Genomic DNA, 19,832 nt, shown 5'->3' on the forward strand with positions numbered 1-19,832 from the left:
AGTTTCACGGGAGTTCCGGAGACAGATCCGAGAGCCTGCTTCAATCGAGCTACCTGGAGCCCGGCTGTGAACCTGCAGCAACCACCACTCGGGACATCTCACCTGATATTGGGAGACAGCTTAGTCAGAGTGCTGTCGAATTTGAGGACCTCATGGGTCACCACGGTGATGGCCTTTGGAGGCGCGACGATTGCCCAATTATATCGCATGGTGGAGCTGATGAATCCAGGGAAGATACCCAATGTGATGATCTTAGTTGGGACGAATGACATCTCCAGAGGATCAGATGAGCAGGAAGCACTGTGGGAAGCAATGATGGTGTGTTTGTTTACTACTCTCTGGCAGAAGTTCAGTTGCGCGGTACTGACCGTTTGCACGGTGCCAATGAACACAAGAAGCTTGACAGTATCAGGAAGAAGGCACAACGAGGGAGTCATGAGATGGAACAACATCTTGAGAAACCTAGCAAATCGAAACGCCGGAAGAATGATCCTCATGGACATTGAACATGAATTGAGAGCCATGGATCAAGCCAGACTGACCACAGATGGCATCCACTTCGACAGTGTCGAAGGACAAGCTTGGTTGAATCGAGTCTTCCAAGAACGGTTGGATGAGCTGGAAGCAGAACTCTTTGACACAGGAGTGCTGAAGGAAGAGGGAACGGTGAGTGATACGGTGATCACCAACTTTGTGCCTCCTAACCTGGAAACACGCTTGGGTACGGTCCCAGCCGCCATAAATTACCGGCAACAAAGCTCCAGTGAACCAGGTCGAAGAACAGACGTACAAGATCGGTTGGGAGAAGCACCGATGAGGAGGACAATCCATCCTAGGAAAAGGATAGGACCTGTCAACCAACCAATCGAGGAAGTAGCAGGCACATCCAGATCGGACACTAGATCGGAGACGACGAGTACCAGTCGAGAGGAGAGACCGAGCAGAGGCTCATTGATGTGGTCGCGATCCATACCGTCTCCTTGGCATATATACAAAGAAGAACTAATGAAGCTGGACCTACAGAGAGTGAGCTTCATCGAAGATGCAAGGAGGATGCTGAATGGAGCGACGCTATCCGTCAGCAGATTGTACTCGATAACCGGCGTAGACTGGTTGATAGCCGCTAGCATAAATTTCAGCTCCACGACGGCCTTGAGGTTTGCCGACTTGGAGGGACTGCCCTCCAACAACACAATAGGACCTGTGAATGCAAGACCGTTGCAAGATGTGAGATTGAACCATGATGAGAGGAATCGTGAAGAAAGGCCAGGAAGATTCCTGACGGCGAGAGCGCCGATTGGACAACACGTGAAGATATTTAGGCAATTGACGACACCACCTGGTCATGTGAAGGAGAGAGTGTACCCAAAACTAGTGAACCAAGATGGTGATGCCCAGAGATATGGCGGATTGACAGCGATAAAGAAAGATGAGACCATCTTCGCCGCCTACGACAAAGCAGAGATGAGAAAGGCCAAAATCATGGTAGTAGCGAATTCAGAGTTCGTGTACACCTCTAAGTCTTTGTTTTGGCTGGACGTCATAATGCTGGCCGCAGTTGACCTAGACCTATTGCAATCAGTGTCATTGGCTATAGGGGTACAAAGGCAGACAGAAATGAACCCGATAACGATTGTGTTTGCTGGCATCAATGACCATCTACACAGTAGAGGTTTTCTGAGCAGGCTCAGAGATCCTGCAACAGCAGAAAACGCAGTATGGCCAGCGATAAAAGACATCCTGGAGTCAATGGGTGAAGTGGTAGACGCGACAAAGGAGGGATCATTCAATAAAGTGACGTTGAGAGTAGTATTTGCGTTGTCTCCGGGATATGCATATCTCCCGGATGGACTGAAATTTGTGTATGCAATGGTAGCCTTACTTTCGGAGGGAAAATATGATGTGATCATATCAGCCCCGAATCGCATGATAGAAATGGAGAACCTGAGGCCACTTAAGGCTGAACTGCCGGCAGTATGGTCAGATATCTCAAACGCGATGAGAGGGTTCAAGGACCACGCGTTACACATGTTGGTGTTGGACGAAGTGCTGGGGTTGGAACTGTCCAACTTCAGTCGGCAACTCAAACTGAAACCAGGAATAGATGACGACCATCGAGTGATCACGGCGATGTCCAACGACTTGTGGTTCCGAGCAATGGAAGTGGCGAGTGAAGACACGAGAAGAAAAAATTCACTGGAGACGAGAGCTCATCTGGAAGCGATGGTGCTGAGAACCAAGCCGGAAGCAAACCAGTGGCTACACCTGAATCCGAGAGTAGCGGCATTGGGTGCAGATGCTTTTCAGCAAGGCCCAGTAATGATCACTAAGATACACGCCTACTTGTTGAAGGAGGTGAACCTGGCGGAAAATGCCGGAGAAAAGACAGCTGAGTTCGGGAACAGAATGTGTCAGATTACTCTGGAAACCTTCTGGACCCAGGAAGTGAAAGGACAGGAGGGATTTGAAAGGACAGACAGCATGCTAGAAGGGTTGGGAGCCGGATGGACCGCGTCCTTCTTGGCAAAAGTCTACCCGAAAGTCTCGCACTACTTGATAAAGGAATTCCTCCAAGCGGTAGTGAAAGTATCGATAGTGGAATTAATAGCCCTGTTTGTGACATTTGGAGCGGAGAATTTCGTGAAAGGACCGGTGATACTGCTTACGGATGGAATACAGAACCTGCGACTAGATGGACTTCTGACATTGATCGCAATAACCCACGGAAACTTGGGAGGACTGATGAAACTGGCACGTTGTCCAGAGCAGATGAAAGAGAGAGTGAGGAATCTGGATATGAAGAAATCCACAGACTCGTGGAACAAAATAAGAGATCTGAGATACACTCTTATCCAGTATCTCTTGCAGCAAAATCGCTTTGGAACCGGAGAAGACGAGACAATTGAAAGAGAGGAAGATGTTAGACGACATGTTGGAGGCATGCCGCTGTTAACAGATTTGAGCTTAGCTATGAGAATCGATCCCTTGGCACTGATCAGAGGAGTCACGGAGTTCGTGACAGTGATCTATGGACCAGCAGTCACCTTTGCGTTCCCTGACGTTAAAGTGGAAGCATATAGGAGGTCGGTGTTGCACCTGAACCTCATATCGGCAGTGGACGGTAGTACACTGAACTGGTGTGAGCAGCACGCATTGCGAGAGCTCATGAGTGAAGATCTGTTATTTGCGAAAATATCGGAGCCAGAGATGACAGTCATCAATTTTGACGATCACTTCTGTGACCGCATGGGAGAAGTAGAAAGAGGGCACATCGAGGTGTTTCCAAAGCTTTGGAATCTGAGGCCCTATGACAAAACGAATGGCGAAATGACCAGAGTGCCTCGTCTCACAGCAGCGTATCACAAGGTGAGAGAAGAGACGAAGGACTGGGGCGATTACAAGAAGCTACCCAAAGCAATCCCTGAATTCCCTCTGATAAGAAGGATGTTGCTCGGAGCAGTCTCCGTAGTACAAACTCCTAGGTTGAGAGCATTCGAAACCAATGAAAGGAGAGTAGGGAATTTCTCGGCGACGATGGATCCATACTTCGTGGGGAGAAATGCCGCCGTGTTACAGTACACACGATTTGCGTACACGGATCAAGCGACGAGAAGGCGAATAAGCAACGCTGCTACTCCCAAGCCTGAAGGATTTGATGAGGAATGGAGGGGACTAGGCTTAGCTCCAATGAGGATGAGAGGCAGGACTGAATTGCCTGAAGCCTCAGTAATCCTGACCAGTGTGAGAAAAGAGATGAAAGCTGCGGGAGTATTGCAGACGAGAATTTTCCTAGCACCCTTCGGCTGCGAAGAAATCAAAGTGGTCCATGGAGAAGAGGAAGATAAATCAGCCGGTACATTGCTCATACCGAGATTCCAGGAAGAAGCTGACAATGACAAACAAGGACCATCGAACTCGAATAGGGACAAGTCAGAAGGAGATGACGGACAGGGTGGAAACCGTCAGACTGAAGAACCCATGCAACAAGATCAAGCTGGTGGGGAGGACGACAGGGCATCGACAGGAGGAACATCCAGCCTGGATTTCAATATCTTCAGTGATCTTGAGAATAATGCAGACACGTTGGAAACGACTGAGCCAGCGGATGAAGGCATCTCGACACTGGAACCTCCGTCAGCCTTTGAGGAGATGAAACGGAATTTGCCGGAGAGCAGCTCTCCTGGCAATACAAGAAATAACGATCAGAGAATCCTCATGGAATCACCTCGGAGGAGAAGAATAGAGGCCTCAGCCAGAGTACCTTTCTTGGGAACGCTACCCGAAGAAGAATGGGAAGTACATCACCGAGACCACGAGAGTAGGACGGGATGTAAGCTGGACAGAGTGGCGTTCATGGAAGAAGTCTGGACTGTGATTCAGAGCTATGGGACCCAGTCCATTCTCAAAACAGGTCTCAATCAACCCTTGATGAGAGAAGTACTTGACAAGCTTGATGAGTGTGAAGGGAGACTGAGTGAGTTATTGATCGACTCAGCCACTGATGAGAGTGAAGCGAATTCTCCCATCAAGATGACACCGCAGGATAATGAAGGAGAGGTGGTGTACCTGTCAAGGACCAGGAGAGGAACGATGCGATCGAAAATGGTGATTGATAAAATCAATTCGATGAAAATGAAGTTAGGCAGCAGAGTGATGCCGAGGAGGATTGGAAAGACGAAAGTGGATTCGGAAATATCGATGAAAGCTGGTAACTCAGCGAAAAGAAAACGAGTCGAGGAAGTCATGGATTTGGGGCAAGGTGATTATCAATTGTCTGGCACAGATAGAATATTAACTGATATAGCGATGGTGCCACCCATTCTCATGGCGGGGATAAAGTCAACCGGTTATAAATCCAAAAGGAGTGACCGCACTCTGACTGGAGCAACTTTAGAAATGGAAATACTCAGTCAATGTGGAGAGAGTAAAATGAGGGACTTCAAACCATCTCCCATGAATCATGGAAAAGGGAGTGTTGCAGGACAACTGACACCAGTGGAATACAACCGACTAACAGTGTCGGAGACAGTGTCGATAGATGAACCCACCGGTGGATACATGGAGAAGTTGGAATACCGGAACTCGGCTAGAGGGTATGTAGTGGCCCTGGAAGACGAAAAAGCCATGGAGGGTTATCTGGAAATGATGTTGCAAGGCACCACCCTCAAGCAGAAGGCGTATGGAACTTTGGCGTCGTCTGACGTAGAGGCGGAGACGATCGAGCAGTTAGTGAGCCTTCCATGGAAAGCAGTAGTATTGAGGTATTTCGAAGAAGAAATGAGGACTACGCCAAGAATACATGCTCTCGTGGCAGTACCTTATGTAAGGACAGAATTACAACTCAGGCTCGCCTGGTGCATGATGGGACTGACTCGCGAAGAAAATGATTCGGAAGAAAGGAAGAGATCAAAGGAGGAAAAAGTTTTCCTTATGACGAATCTGAGGGATCTGATAGTCCAGGAGGGAGCAGCAGTAGCGTGTGCAAAGCGGAGAGACGCTCTCTGTTTCATTCGATTCCTGATAGAGCAGATCTCAGTACCTGCATTAAGCACTTGTGTTAAAATGTTGAAGGAAGGCGATGAGCGAACGAAAGCCATGTTCTTACTAGCAATGCTGGATATGCAGCAAAGTAAACCGATGAGGGTGAACATGAAAGAACCTGAAGAATTGGAACCCATGAAAAAGATAGACGAGATCAGGAGATTCTCAAACAAGGAGTTGAGGCTCACTAAAGAATCTATGGGAGCATTGCCGAAATCCAGTGAATATTGTGGACCGATCAAGGAGAAGTCATATAGCTATGTATCCGGGATCATAGGGATAGCGTACAATCCTTTCCTGAGTGAAGACATACGTGATTGCTTCTTTGATTATGAGCAGGCGGTGTTACTAAGATTCTGGACGTCCAGAATTGTGACGACTAAGAGCGTTAACAATCCACAGGCCAAATTGGGATTGGTCTTGGAAGAAGAGGTGACTGCACCTTCAGTACCAAAATCCGACAAGAGAGTGGAATTTGGGTTGGGATTCTCAGATGAATTACTGAGAACGAGCTTGATGGCAGTGTGGGAATTGATGAAGCCATCGTGGTGTCCTAGTCCCAACGCTGACTCAATATTACGGGCGACACAGGACATACAGAGGGAACTGAATGCGGACTGTAACCTGCGTGACCTCAACATCATATATAATGTGATGATAACAGCCTCTAAGAGCAACGGAGAAGATAGAGTGGAGTTGCCTGGCTGGGGACCAGAAGACTGGGTCAAACCTGGTAGCTGTCTGGCGGAAGTCTGTGGACTAGAGGGTCACGTTTGTGGAAGTCTAGACTGTGTGAAAACCCTGGAGAAACAACACAAGCAGTTGACGGTATTGTTTGGAAATGTAGTGATGAAAGCAAGAACGGAAACGGAACTGATAGCAGATTGCCATGGAGGAACCGATGTGAATCTAGTGACAGCACTAGGATTCTACAGCATGTTTGGTTCTTTAGAGTCACTATTGAATCTAGAACAGAAACATGAGATGGTCACAGCCATCAGCGTAGAAGTATTCCCAGGAGTTCTGCAGACTGAGCAGAAGTATATAGGAAAATGGAGGGAAGCAATCGAAACGGAGATGAACATCAGACACAGCGAAACTTATTGTAGACCATCAGGAGCACGATATTTGGTGGGTTCAACGTTGGCTCCAATGTGCAAGAGCAGATACCCTGTACATTTCGTGGCTGTGGACGTGAAGAGTACAAGAACGATCGTGGATCAAGCTTTCTCAGTGCCAAAGTGCGTGAGATTGGCGAGAATGTCTGAAAAGTCTTACGAGTTACTATGTAAGATGTTCTCAGCAGTTCCAGAGAGAACCAAAGAGGAGTTGGAGTCAATACTAGGAAAGAAGTTCATGGGATATGTGAGCGGGAACTTCAGTGACTTTGAAAAACAGAAACAGAGAGGATCAACTGTCACAGATTACAATGCAGTAGATGAGAATGATGAAATCCACCGAGTGATGATGGAAGTGGAACCATTGCTGGAAGCTTCAGGAAAACGCAATTGGAGGAGCATCATGTTGACACATGACGAGTTTCCTTGCCACTGCTTGCTGCAGACCTGGTGGTATCCCAAGCGTAGTAATTTGGTGTTGATCTGGGACTCTGGAGAGCTGCTCTCCATGGGTTTACCAGATTCATCACAGCCCATAACAATAGTGATAGTGGGAGTTATGATGGCGATACGATGGCTGGAAGCTCATGTGAGAGAAAATAATAGACAGGAGGCACCGACGAGAGAACAATTGCAGAAATTAGATTGTCTAAAAGATTTAGATCTTTTTGAGACAATGTGCAAAGTTCTAAACATTCCGATGGAAGTGAAGAAGATATGGGCAAGAAAACGATTGATGCCATGGTTCAGAGCTAACATGACTGCATGGTTGTACGAGTATGCGAAAAAGCATATGTCGAAACATGGCAGAGTGTACAGTGAATATCAGCTGGACATTGGGGCAGGAGCTTTCAAGCGAGCTTTCGTGACCCATCGGAATGCAGTGACCACCGCTGTTAAAAGAATTTCCAGGACGAGCGAGCGTAGTGGAAATGAGAAGGCAGAGATGCTGAAAGAAGATTTGGAGAGAAACGTGACGTTGTGTCTCCACAACAGCTTCTGTAGAAACAGAGAATCAAACGTGGATCCCCTACCTTGCTGTAAACAGAGGGTGGAAGAGCAGAAGTGTTGGAGGACGGCTTCCAACAGCGTCAGGATAGTCAATGACGTGCTACAAGACACGGAAACCGAGAGTGCGGAGTCAGTGTCACAGGAGGAGGAAATGGAGCATTGACGAATGGTCGAGAAAACAAGAGGCAGCAAGAAAGAAAATTAGAAGAATTTAGAAATTTTAGAACTTCTAAACGACGAAAAAAGAAGAAAACAAAGGGATGATGAAGAAAAGTTAAAACTCAGAATTGTTTTATGTGTGTGAAAAACTCAAGTGAGAAACCAAGCAACCAAGTTGTAATTGAAAACTGAAACATTTAGTTGAGTTTTGGAATTGTTGCATTTATAAATTTGCATTTTGGTTTTAGTTGAAGTGGCTTTAGAGACACTCACTTATTATTTATTTAGAAAGGCTTGAGGGAAGAGTATATTTAAATATTCCAGCCTGCATGATTGTTTTTAATCACTTAGGAAGACTGATAACTTTGTGGTGACATGAAAAACTTGATTAACTTCTTGAGGAGGGAGGTTGTTGCATTGTTTTTTCTAACCACAAAGTTTCTTAGTTTTAATACTCAGGACAATAGACAAGCAAGATTTCCGAAGGGAAGGAGCGTAGTAGGATAATTTTAGCTTGTTGGTTGGCAGGACTGTCCTGCAAGCCAACACCTTTTAAATCTAAGAGAAAAAGTTTTAATCGGGACATTGACACTGGAAGTCAGAAAACATGTTTTATCTTAGGTCATATTCTCAATGTGCAGATTAATGAGAGAATTTGAAGGCTATATTGATGTAGTATGATGCCATTTATATTCTGCAGTGAGTTGATATGACGTGGATAAAAGTAATTTCGTGCATTTTGTAAATTCTGTTCGATGACACTGTAACCATTTTATGAACATTGCGCGATTCAATGAGGACAGTATGTGACATTGTATATGTCCGGGGAGTATGTGACATTCGACCAGAATGGCCAAAATGCAATTTATGCAGGATTCGAATTTTGAGCAGTAAGCCTTCCGAGTTGATGATTTCGAAGGATTAGCGACGTTATTGGAACGTTTAGCCAAACGGTGAGGGCTAGAATATTCTAGTATTTTAAATTTTCAAAAATTCGAATGATGACGTCACGTTTCTGAGAAATGCTGAAACGGCCATTTTAACAAAAAAGCGAGTAAAAAACAGAACAACTTTATCTGCGATTGCGAACAGTACGAAAATCGAGATTGGAAAACGACAACGAACTACAGAATAGCAGAGAACGCTCCGAGTTGCAACTATTGTGCTGCTACAATAGTTGCAAGGCCGTTGCCAACAACGGTGAAGGGTGAGAACCAGCCTTCCGGATTAGCAAGAAATCAAGAGTAAGGAGCTTGATTCGGCGGATTCAAGAATCCGGAAGGGTCTCGGGACGGAAACTTTTATTAACTCACATAAACTTTTAGCATCCTGTCATGTCCTGACTTGAGTTTAACTGATATTTTGATTAGTTTTGACAAGGATGAGGTGCTAGGAGTTGGGGGAAAGGGTTGATCCATCTTCGATGGAGATGATGATTTTTATCTACTGAACAAAAACAATAGTAATATGATAAGTAGTAGCCCTGTTTTTAGGAGTGACCTCGTGGTCTGGGGATACAGAGACCCAGCCATGAGCTCACTAATTTCGCATGTAATTCAGTTAATTTGAGCGTTCTGGTCGAAGCCGGAGAACAGTAACGTTTTTTTGTCAGCCTGATGTAAGAAAGACCACCGAAAAGTACTGGCTTGGTAGAGACGGTGAAAAACATGCAAAGCTCTGTTTAGACGCTAGCCAGTCGTCTTAAGACTTAGTTTTGTTATCCGTCGATATGTATCTTCCGGGCGAATGTTACAATCCCCTTGTATTTGAAACCCTAAATTCCCTGCAGGTATCTTGTGATCACCTGTTCGTTAAAATACCAACAACAAATTTTCACCAAAACGTAAAAAATTTAAACTGGAAAAATTTCAAAAACATATGGATGAATTCTCCTGAAATTCAAGGTTGACCAATGTCAATCTCTGTCCGAAAAAATGTCTGGTACCCGATTGCCACGCGTTTTCCTCCCCCCTGCTAGCGATCTTATGGGGTATCACAAAAACTGTCTATGTCCGTTCCCCCATACCGATCCGACCACCTTAATCTGATTCTAATTTTGGATATCCGCTTCCTGTAACCAACGCGTGTAAATATCTAATGTAACTAAGTCGACGATGCCGAGCTATTAGTTACTCTAATGTCCCCCCTTTTTACAATTTATGACCGCTAACCTCTAACCTAACCAGCCCCCCTTCTAACCTCCCCCCTCTTTAGCCCCCCTCTTAAGCCGAAAAATCCCTTAAGCGCCGGGTGCTAAACCTCTCGAGAGAAAACCGTAGACCTGTTTCCAGGCCTGCTTGTGCAAAAACTTCCTCAAAACAATGGGACTCCGCTTATCCAATTTTAAACTTATCTCCTATAATGTAATGTGGATTCTAACGATACCCGTTGCCCAACTTGAGAATACCCCTGTGCGTCCTCTTGTGGTGATCCTGTGCTGGTTGTCTCTGTTCTGCACTTGACAGCAGCACACTTTCCCACTTGGCTGGTCACCTCTTCCAGTCAAGTCTCCTAGTGGTCCGTTTCGATCCTTGTGAACCACTTTCCCACTCGACTGGTCACCTTTTCCAGTCAAGTCTCCCAGTGGTCCGGTTCGATCCTTGTGAACCACTTTCCCACTCGACTGGTCACGTCTTCCAGTCAAGTCTCCTAGTGGTCCGGCTAGGTTGCAATCTGTCTGAAAACCCTTAACAACGCCCCCACTCGGGCACCTTTTCAGAGTCACTGGTTTAAATGGCTAGATTGATCGAAACGACCGGTCTTATAAAACAGTATGGGTATAATATTTAATTAATATAAAGGTTTAATCCAAGTGATCTGGTATCAAAGTCACTGTCTTTTCGTTTTATGGTTTTTGTTCCTTTTTCTATACTTTTTTCTTGTTTTTGTTTCCCTAGTTACCCCCCCTTACTAGGTTAGCTAGGCCTCGTTCGGAGAGCGTACCAGGAAGTTTTCTCAAGTTTTCTTAAAAAGCTATCACGGTACAACCGGAAGGTTTACACGTTCCCACTGAACCGTACCACCGCTACTCTAGAATGGGCATGCAGCCCGGAGCTGTGTCAAGTGGGTTCGACTCCGTAGTCATGATGTCGTAAAAACACCCAGGAGCGCCATAAAAACACTATGTAACAGTCGCCTACTGCAGTCACATATGAGGCTTAAGAAAAATAGGCCCTATAACCACTGGCTCAAGGGTCAGGGACACTATCTCTTGTGTTTTTCTGCCTCAAGAACGGTTGGAGCCAGTTCGGTTCGCTTGCGACATGAGACTAGAACTCGCTACAGCTTGAAGGCTACTACCAAAATATCCCCCCACTCTAGAAAATAAGAACTTCCCCATACTTAGGTCTCAAGATACCCAAAATACGCGAACGCCGTTAAAAACAGGGTTGGAACAATCCGTTAAGTTACTTTTTTATTGGACAGTGGAACTTTGATCCATTTCAAATGGATCAACCTAAAACTCGCCTTATCTCAACATAACAATCATAAAACACACTCGAGAAATTTAAATTAGGAACTCACATGTTGATGCACTCGAGTATAGGGAGTAATTAAATTGGTAAGCAACTCAATTTGCATTAGTTTTATTTTCCGTCGGTATGTATCTTCCGGGCGAATGTTACAAGTCTGACTATTGTTCATTTCTTTTAGTGAGCTGTCTCCATTACCTTCATACACCGGAATGGTAAAAGTACCATCTTCAGCATACTTCGATAATCTAACATGGCTATTTATTGGTTTCAAATCTTCCACGAAAAAAGCAAAGGTCCACTGATTGTTCCTTGTGGTATTCCTGTGATACGCAGAAAATTCGTTTTCTAACTATCGAAAACGACTCGTTGTTGTCGATCGGCTTGAAAATCTACAAACCAGTTGAAAACTGTAGGTGGCTATGGCAATGCCTTTTCTGGGTGCTTATTGGCAGGTTTAACAGTGTCTTTCATTTTTTGCCACCATTTTGAAGGTGCCTTGTGACGAGTTTGCTAATTCACTAGATCTGTAAACCAGTTGAAAACTGCTGGTGGCAATGGCAATGCCTTCTCTGGGTGCTTATTGGCAGGTTTAACAGTGTCTTTCACTTTTTGCCACCATTTTGAAGTGCCGTGTGACGAGTCTGCTAATTCACTAGATCTATTTTTGGCGATAAGAGTTCCTATTCGTTCTGATAGGTTGTTAGCATCTCTGAGGCGACGTCTGAAATAGCGAGCACACAGTTTAAAAAGTGTTTTTATTAGCGAAGACATCGTGTATCTCTGTCTGACATATTCTTCTGTATTTCTGCAAGTACATATTCAGTGAATCGTGTATACGCATTGTCTAGATCTTGTTCCAGAGTTTCTGCCCAATTAATATCCATGATTGCTTTCTGGAGTGCTTGTTTGTTGTGACGGCGAATACCCTCGTCACCAAGATTCTCGGCCTGCTTGTACTTTACTCATTTGTAATTTGTATTCTTCGATCCCCGTCGTTTTTTTGCCGTCTTTTGCGTGTCTCCAACCATATCATCCAATTTATGAAACTTTAATAAATTTATCACAACAATTAGGCTTAAAAATAGGCTTGGACTTAATACTAAAGATAATGGAGTGAAAGTCATTCTGTTCGTGATTATAGAAGATGTCGTTAAAAGCTTTTCCTTTGTTCTCTATTTAAAATTTGCATTATTCACACGAGCCGAAGTCCCAAATTCTTGCCGTGACCATTGCTAGTCGAAATAACTGAGCCGAGTTCTTAGCGTCTCAAAATAAGTATGCCGCGACCATGGCAATTCAAAATCTTTATGTTTTGACAATCGCAACAACAAATGGGTAATCAATTTGACATTAACTTAAAACGATGATTTAACGTCAAATTTCAAAAAAAAACGAATCAAAAGCTTGCAAAAAACAATTGTGCAAGCTTTTTGGTCAACTAATTTTGCACAATTATCTTGGAAATTCGCATTGAGATATTTTCAATCACGAAGAGCAAAAAAAATGAACTAAACACAAGCTTTTTGACAGTTTTACAACATTTGTCACTGAATAAAGACAATTTCCTCGAGGTGAAGTAGCCAGCTAACAGTTTTTTCTAATCTGTTTTAAAAAAATTTGTTCGTTTCTATCGTGACCAGAAATCAGTATGCCTTGATAATGCCGTCCTAAAATGGGTAGGTCGCGACCTTCGTGACTCATATTGGGTGCGTCATGACGAAACAGACTATTTTTCGACTGAAAGTTTTCTGCGCGTTTCAACCCGGCCACGAAACTTTGGCGCAAGTTTAACTTATGCTAGAGCGCAACCAAAATACATGTTTTTCTATAGTTTCTTCTCATAATGGGTTGAAGGAAAGTCATTTCTGTCAAGATTCAAGAAAAGTTCATTATTTTTTTCCGTTTGGTCTTCATTTAAACATCGAAAGTCACCCGCTTTCAGATCCCCGACTGATACCGCGAACATCGCGACTCGAATTTATTAAGCCGCAAACTTCGCGCCTCGAAAGAAGCATTTCGGGACTATCTTGACTCAAAATAGCTAGGGCATGACCATGCTGACCTAAAATGGATGTCGCGACTTGCATCGGTTACGTTGCGAGTAAACACGATAATATTTGCCTTTTGCGAGACTCAAAAAAGATACGATGCGTTTTTCTTCAAGAAATTTTGCGTATAACTTAATGCAATCTGAAAATATTTTGATGCGTTCTGTATCTCGGGGTATCTGTTACCACCCATATGTGACCTATTTCCGTGAGTCGACGCTTGCATGTGAATCTAGATCCAGGAAGGTCAATTTGCCGTTCTCATCTAATTCTTCTAAGGTAAATTGCAAGTTTGATGCAACTTATCATATTAGCAGCCTCGAGGACCACAGGATCACACCTCACCGTTTTAATTATGTCATCCACATATATAAGAAAAGCCTTAACACCCGCCTCGGATCGATCCGTTTTGTGTAGTTTCAAGCATGACCTGCATTACCAGACTGTTTCAGCAATGTTCGGGTATTCGGATTCTGTTATGCTGCCACAATTTAAGTGGTACCAATTCAAGCAGGATTCACATTCTACCCCTTAGATCGACCTGTAATCAAGTTTTTTATTGGTCTATCCTGTATTTCAGGGAGTTTCTCAAACTTGATTTTGTGTCTTCTTATCAGGTTTTTGCTATTACTCCTTGCTTGCTGATTGCGATAGAATACTCCTGAAGGCCACCATTTTCTATCTATACCCCCTTCTTACTACCTCTCTTGGCATAGCTAGAATCTCTGATGCCTTACTATTATCCGCATTTGCCGGCTTAACTCAGATCTCAAGAGTTTCAATCGACAACTCTGTACCGCTTGATCCAAAAAAACCGCTGTTATCTGGCACGCGAAATCTCAAAAAATTGGTTTAATGTCGTTATCGAGACATTTTTTCAGTTTTTTTTGTCTAATTAAGGGATGATCCTGGGGTTCTCCTGAAGACTGCATCCAAACCAACAATTTACCTTTGACGATTTAGGTGAGAACAGTAATTTGTCCTTGCTGGACTTTAATTTAAACGTCGTTTCACGGAAACAGGTCTCATATGAGTCGTACAAGAAACCCACTGATACCGGCACTATTATTAATTTTAGAAGCTGCGCTCCTTCACAGTATAAAGGAAATTTAATTGAAGGAACTATTCATCGGATTTGTAGAACGACCTCAAATTGGGAGAGTTTTGACAAAACCGAAAAATCAGATAGAAGATTTTTCAAATAACCGACCCGAAACGAAAACTTATTACGGAAAAAGAATAAAATGTGTATGTTGCGACCACCAATGTTTTGGTTGGTTTGTCACGACTTTACGCGACCATATGGGCGACCTTTCGATTTTCGAAAAAGATATGTCGCGGCTTTCTCCGATTAAAAAATCTCTAGTTCCAAAACTGCTCGATTATAGAAAAACTACTTGAGTACAATAAAACTTCTAGAGCGTTGCGTAACCGCTTAATTACATTACTATAGTTAGTTCCAGATTTGATGTCTAAATGTTTTTGATTTTACTAATCTGAGCATATGTTATCTGATTATTTTGAGATAAGGTGAATTTCAGGTTGATCCGTCTGATATGGATCAATTATACTATGTACAACTAAATGTACAACTATGTAAACTCCTAATTCTTTGAAAGCTGGCGATGCAGGAATGTGCGAAAACGTTCGTAATTTACAATTTTAATTCGTTTAGTTTATTTTTATATATCGGCTTACTGTAGGCGCAATGAGTGTATTGCTACAATTCCGAGCGATTCGAAAATCGTGATTCATCATAGTTTTCCTAAAAAGTGATTCAAATGCATTACTAGAACCCAATGAAATAAAATTCAGCTCGTTGTGTTGTCATTACGTTCAATGAAGTTTCTAAAGGAGTGTGCAGCAATTCCCAAATCTCATCTGGCGCCACGTCCTACCGGAGAACTCCCAAAAAACTTCGTTGTTCTAAAAGACATTTGCACCCGCTCATATAGACAAAATGCTTCTGAGCGTAATGCTTATGAATTCTTTAATAACTTGTAGCATTTTGTCCGGACCGAATCCAGAACCCTTTGCAAAAGACAAAATTGTTTCATATTCCTCAGTTACAAAATTCTGTTACAGAAATGCTATCGACGTTTTTCCGGGTTTGGGGCAAGTATTTCAGCTTTTTTTTTCGTAGCCTAGATAACACTACTGTATACTACTTACTGTGTATAAAGAACAGGCTGTTTCGGGCTCTTAAGTTTTGTTGATCTTACATTTCCAATCGTCGAAATACCTTCATACTTCTCTGCCAATAGAATTTGACATCTCGCACCGTAGCTCTGAAGTCCTCTGTGTAAAAAGTGTATTTTCTTAGTGAACGAATATTTTCGTTTGGCTATTTATCGGCTAAATCTTGACTGTTTTTCAGAAATCACATGGAACGATGTGATAGAATTTTTGATAGTTCATTTTTCGACTCAGGTGAGTATTTCTTTCATATTTCTTTGACAATCGATTGCAATGGTTTTTTTTATTGCTATGGCTTTTTAGAAGAGAATTTTCATGGCCTTTCTGGAGAGAAACTTCTATGGCTCGTAAAAGAGGAAATAATTCTTCTAACAGGTTTGTACCTCTTAAAATGGAATATAGCAATTGAGAAATTATTTTCCAACAAAACATTTTGCTATCAATTTTTAAATTATGAATGAACGAGCAATACCTGGTGCTGATACCAAATTATAGTAGGTCGGGGAATTGAAGTTTTTAAAATAGTGCAAATCACAAGGACAAAAGAGGAATCGGAGCATAACTTGCGGTTCTATTCTAATGATATTTTCAAAGTTTGCAGATGAAAAATAACTATTGATCCAGTTTCTTTCAAATTGGTGAATTTTGCACATGAGAATCCATTCAATGTTCTGTTAAGGTGCTCAGCTGGCGTAGATGTAACTTTTGAGACTTAGGGTCTTTAAGTTGGTAAATTGATTCCCGCTATCAGATTCTTTTCTATCTAATATTTAATTTTTGGCTCTTTGCATTCCCCTCACCTCACATAAGGATCAGTTTTATAGTGTAACGAGAGGTTTTACAAGGTTAAATATGAGAACGAAATATGTTTGTGGCCTAATTATTTTACATGCCAATTTTAGTGCCAAAAACGATCAGACTTTGTGAACCGAATATTTACTAGTAAAAACTCGCAGGTGGAGGGGCATTTCTTTTTACTCAACGGAGCGTAGTGTCATCCTAACATGTTAGCTACGCAATGTTCATAACTGAAGATGATGAATATAATCGAAACGATTTTTACCACATTCGTGTTTTTGTTCCTGGATGTCCACTTTTTCCAACATAAGTCGCAAATGAAAGTTTTCACATATGCTGTTGTATATCAAAATCGATAGAGCATGTCATGGGGATCGCCCCCAATGAAACCCTTAAAATTATGAATTTTCTACAATTACACTTTCCCTTCCGCATCAATTGAACATATTCAATAGAAAATTCAAACGGTTACCTCCAGTTTCAGCTGGGCCGCTAATGTTTGTCTATCTACAAAAGCCTGTAAGGTAGTTGGGAGGATTTAAGTTTTTTTAAAATTTCTAGGTCCGTGGTTTGAATCCGGTGCATAGAATTCAAGACTTCTTTTTGCGTTTTCTTCACTTTTCTCTTCTTTTTTTTTCATGTTAGAGTCGTTTCACCATTTTCATTTGCTTGTGTACGCGAAGTGCTGCTTCGTCTCTGTGTTTTATTTGAAAGCTATCAGGCTTTATCAAATCAGAGTTTGAGACATTTTCTAGTTATTATATTGACATCTTGATTTATACTCCGGCCCATTTAGCTCAGCTAGAGGTAACAACCACACCTGAAGCGGCAAAGTTCCTAGGGTCGAATCTAGCCGAGACTTGATTTGTAACTGAAAATTTGCCGTTTCAAAAAAAAGGGCCGGCCTTTTACCCGACTTATCGTCAGTCTGTCCATGTTTTTTTTCGGATTATTTGCTAAATCACTGCTCCTCTGGTGCTGTAAGCGTCGTCTCGTCTCAGTTGCCACACTATAAAAATCTTTAAGACTGGTTAAACGCCGTCTATTATCTTGCTGAAAGTGTTCTCAAGTTTAACATCTTCGCGACAACCGTTTGATAGTGGTTTGTTCGACATTTTAAAAACAATTTCGACTTATTCTCGGCATTTGTTTCATTCTGTCTGCCAGCTTGCAATGATAATTTTGCTTGGTGTCTCACAAGTTGTGCCAGGCTCCGCTTTTCTTTGGTGTTTTTTAAGGTTGGTTTTGATTTTTTGGCTAACTTTCCTAATCAAGTTTCCTGATTGTCGTGTTTATTTTACGGCTGCGGTTAGCCAGTTTTATCAAATCGAAATAGAGGTGTTTTTTTTCGGGTTCACAACTTTTTTTAAAAAAAATCACTGCATCATTTCTTCAGCAAAGATATCAAAATATATACAACGTTTTTTTTTTAAGATGATTTTTTTTTCTGTGAGAAAATAATTATCGGACTTTTTTTCGTCTGCTTTTTTTGTCTGCGTACGTTCTCAATCAGACAAATTTTCTTCTGATTGAATCAAATTTTGCTAGAACTGAAAGGTGTTTTGATTTGTTCCTGTAATTAGCAAATTTGCGACCCCTCTTCTTTTTAAATTCACTTTCACATTTTTTGCCTGAACGGTTTATTTGGCTTAAATGGTTTCGACAAATGTGATTTTGGCTTAGTCACCCTATTTTTTGTTGCGTCGTTTTAAGAGCAAATTGATTCTTATGCTTTTGTGTTTTCGGGAGGGGGAAACTTTGAATTTCAAAACTTTTCAGCTCAAATTTTTTTTTTGGTAAATTTAATTTCGGTTCAACGATCATCTACCCAAGTCTTGTCCGCTTAGGTAAAACGTCAATTTTTCGGAATGCCAATTTAACGGTTTCAATTGTTATCCTCCAAGTATTTTGTTCAATTTACACATAATTAGAGACTAATTGGTCTAAAATTTTTCGACCAATTTGCTACGTTTAAGTTGCATCACAAGTGGTGCGAAGCTCTGCTTTGCCCTGTGACTTTATAGGTAGTACGATGGATATACTCAGAAGAATTTTTTCCAGAGTTAGACCGTATTTTCACTCTCTTTTTTCGAAACTGTTAGTTTGTCTGTTTTTACCTTCGTCATTAGCAAGGTTATTGTTATCGGGTGCTAGACCTTTTTTCACGTAAACAACAACTTCCAACAGATTTCGTACATGAGATGTTGAATGCATAAGAATTTTCAATTAACTTACGGTTTCTGCGCATTTACCCCAGATGTAATGGGCATGCTTAGGACGACAGAGTTATTGGGTTCGCTTCCGCCGGGAGCTGATATTTTTGAAGAAAAAAAAATTGATTTTGGATAACATTAATGGCCGTACTATCGTTTGTCTGTAGTTTTTTTTTCCAGTTTTGATCAATTTATTTTGATTTTTCATGTGATATGTAAATTTTCAACATTGATTTTTTATAATTAAGTTTTATGAACGTAGTGAAGACACATTAAGTTCTTGGTGATTTTTCTTTGTTTTTTTTTCAGGAGAAAGTCTTGGATTGCTCTAATAACTACAGACGTGAATTCAAATTTTACCTACTGATCGAGTTTTCTCAAGTTGGGTTAATTAAAAAAGCGCAATTCATGAATTGTTCGGGAAACTCAAAGAGCTTAAAGGGCATCTATTGTTTTCTTAGAAATTCGAAAGTTGAGATTTTTTAAACAAAGTCAGTGTCTTTTTTAAGTAATGAACGTAGTGAAGACTCTTATATAGGTCTTGGTGACTTTTTTAGTTTTTTTTCAGAAAAAAGTCCTAAAATGCTCTCATAACTACAGAAATCTGAAAGTGGAAATGGTGCAAAAAAAACGAACACTTTCTAGTGTCGAAAGTCGATTTTAATATTTAGATTTCCAGCGGAATAAAAACTTTACCTATTGTTTCAGTTTTCTCAAATTGGGTAAATGTTATCAGAAAAGGGCCAAGCATAAATAATTCTTGAAATTCAAAGAGCTTAAAGAGCATCTATTTTTTCTTTGAAATTCGAAAGTCAGTGTTTTTTTTTCTGTTCTCTTGCGTGCATTACTTTTTATCAGCTGTCAGTTAGCTATGTTCTGTTTTTTGTTTCAGTTGCCTCAAAATACGTCGTTTAGATTGGGGATTATAGCTTAAAAATTGTATGAATTTTTATTCGGATCAACGTCATCTACCCAAATATATTGTTTGCCTCGTAACCCCTTGATATTTTTTAATACTAATTTAACTCTTGCCATTGTATTTCTCGTTGTCTTTTGTAATTCCAGATAAATTAACATTGCTTAACATCAAAAATGTAATAAGTCTAAATAAGCCGGTTAAGTTTCATGAAAAACTGCGAGTTATTATTGCGATTTTTTGTATGTTTTAAGAGTCAATGAGCGTAGTAACCACTTTTATATAGTGATAATTTTTTCAATTATTGTTCCGGCCTTTGAAAATGGGGAGGAACTTTGTATTCGAGTGTGTATTAG

The 19,832-nt window shown here is 41.6% G+C and overlaps 1 protein-coding gene across 3 annotated transcripts in view; it reads left to right on the plus strand.

Moving 5' to 3' along the window:
• The window catches only part of LOC134838937 (kalirin-like), a 364,473-nt gene that overhangs the window by 250,706 nt on the left and 93,935 nt on the right, over positions 1–19,832 (plus strand). For all 3 annotated transcript variants that reach the window (XM_063854296.1, XM_063854295.1, XM_063854297.1), the window contains exons 2-3: positions 15,729–15,783; positions 15,853–15,924. In XM_063854296.1, the coding sequence (XP_063710366.1) occupies positions 15,738–15,783; positions 15,853–15,924 (118 nt within the window). In that variant the 5' untranslated portion in view covers positions 15,729–15,737. The remainder of the gene's footprint in view (positions 1–15,728; positions 15,784–15,852; positions 15,925–19,832) is intronic.

The sequence above is a fragment of the Symsagittifera roscoffensis genome, chromosome 2 (assembly GCF_963678635.1).
Source record: "Symsagittifera roscoffensis chromosome 2, txSymRosc1.1, whole genome shotgun sequence".
In the NCBI taxonomy this organism is placed as follows: domain Eukaryota; kingdom Metazoa; phylum Xenacoelomorpha; order Acoela; family Convolutidae; genus Symsagittifera; species Symsagittifera roscoffensis.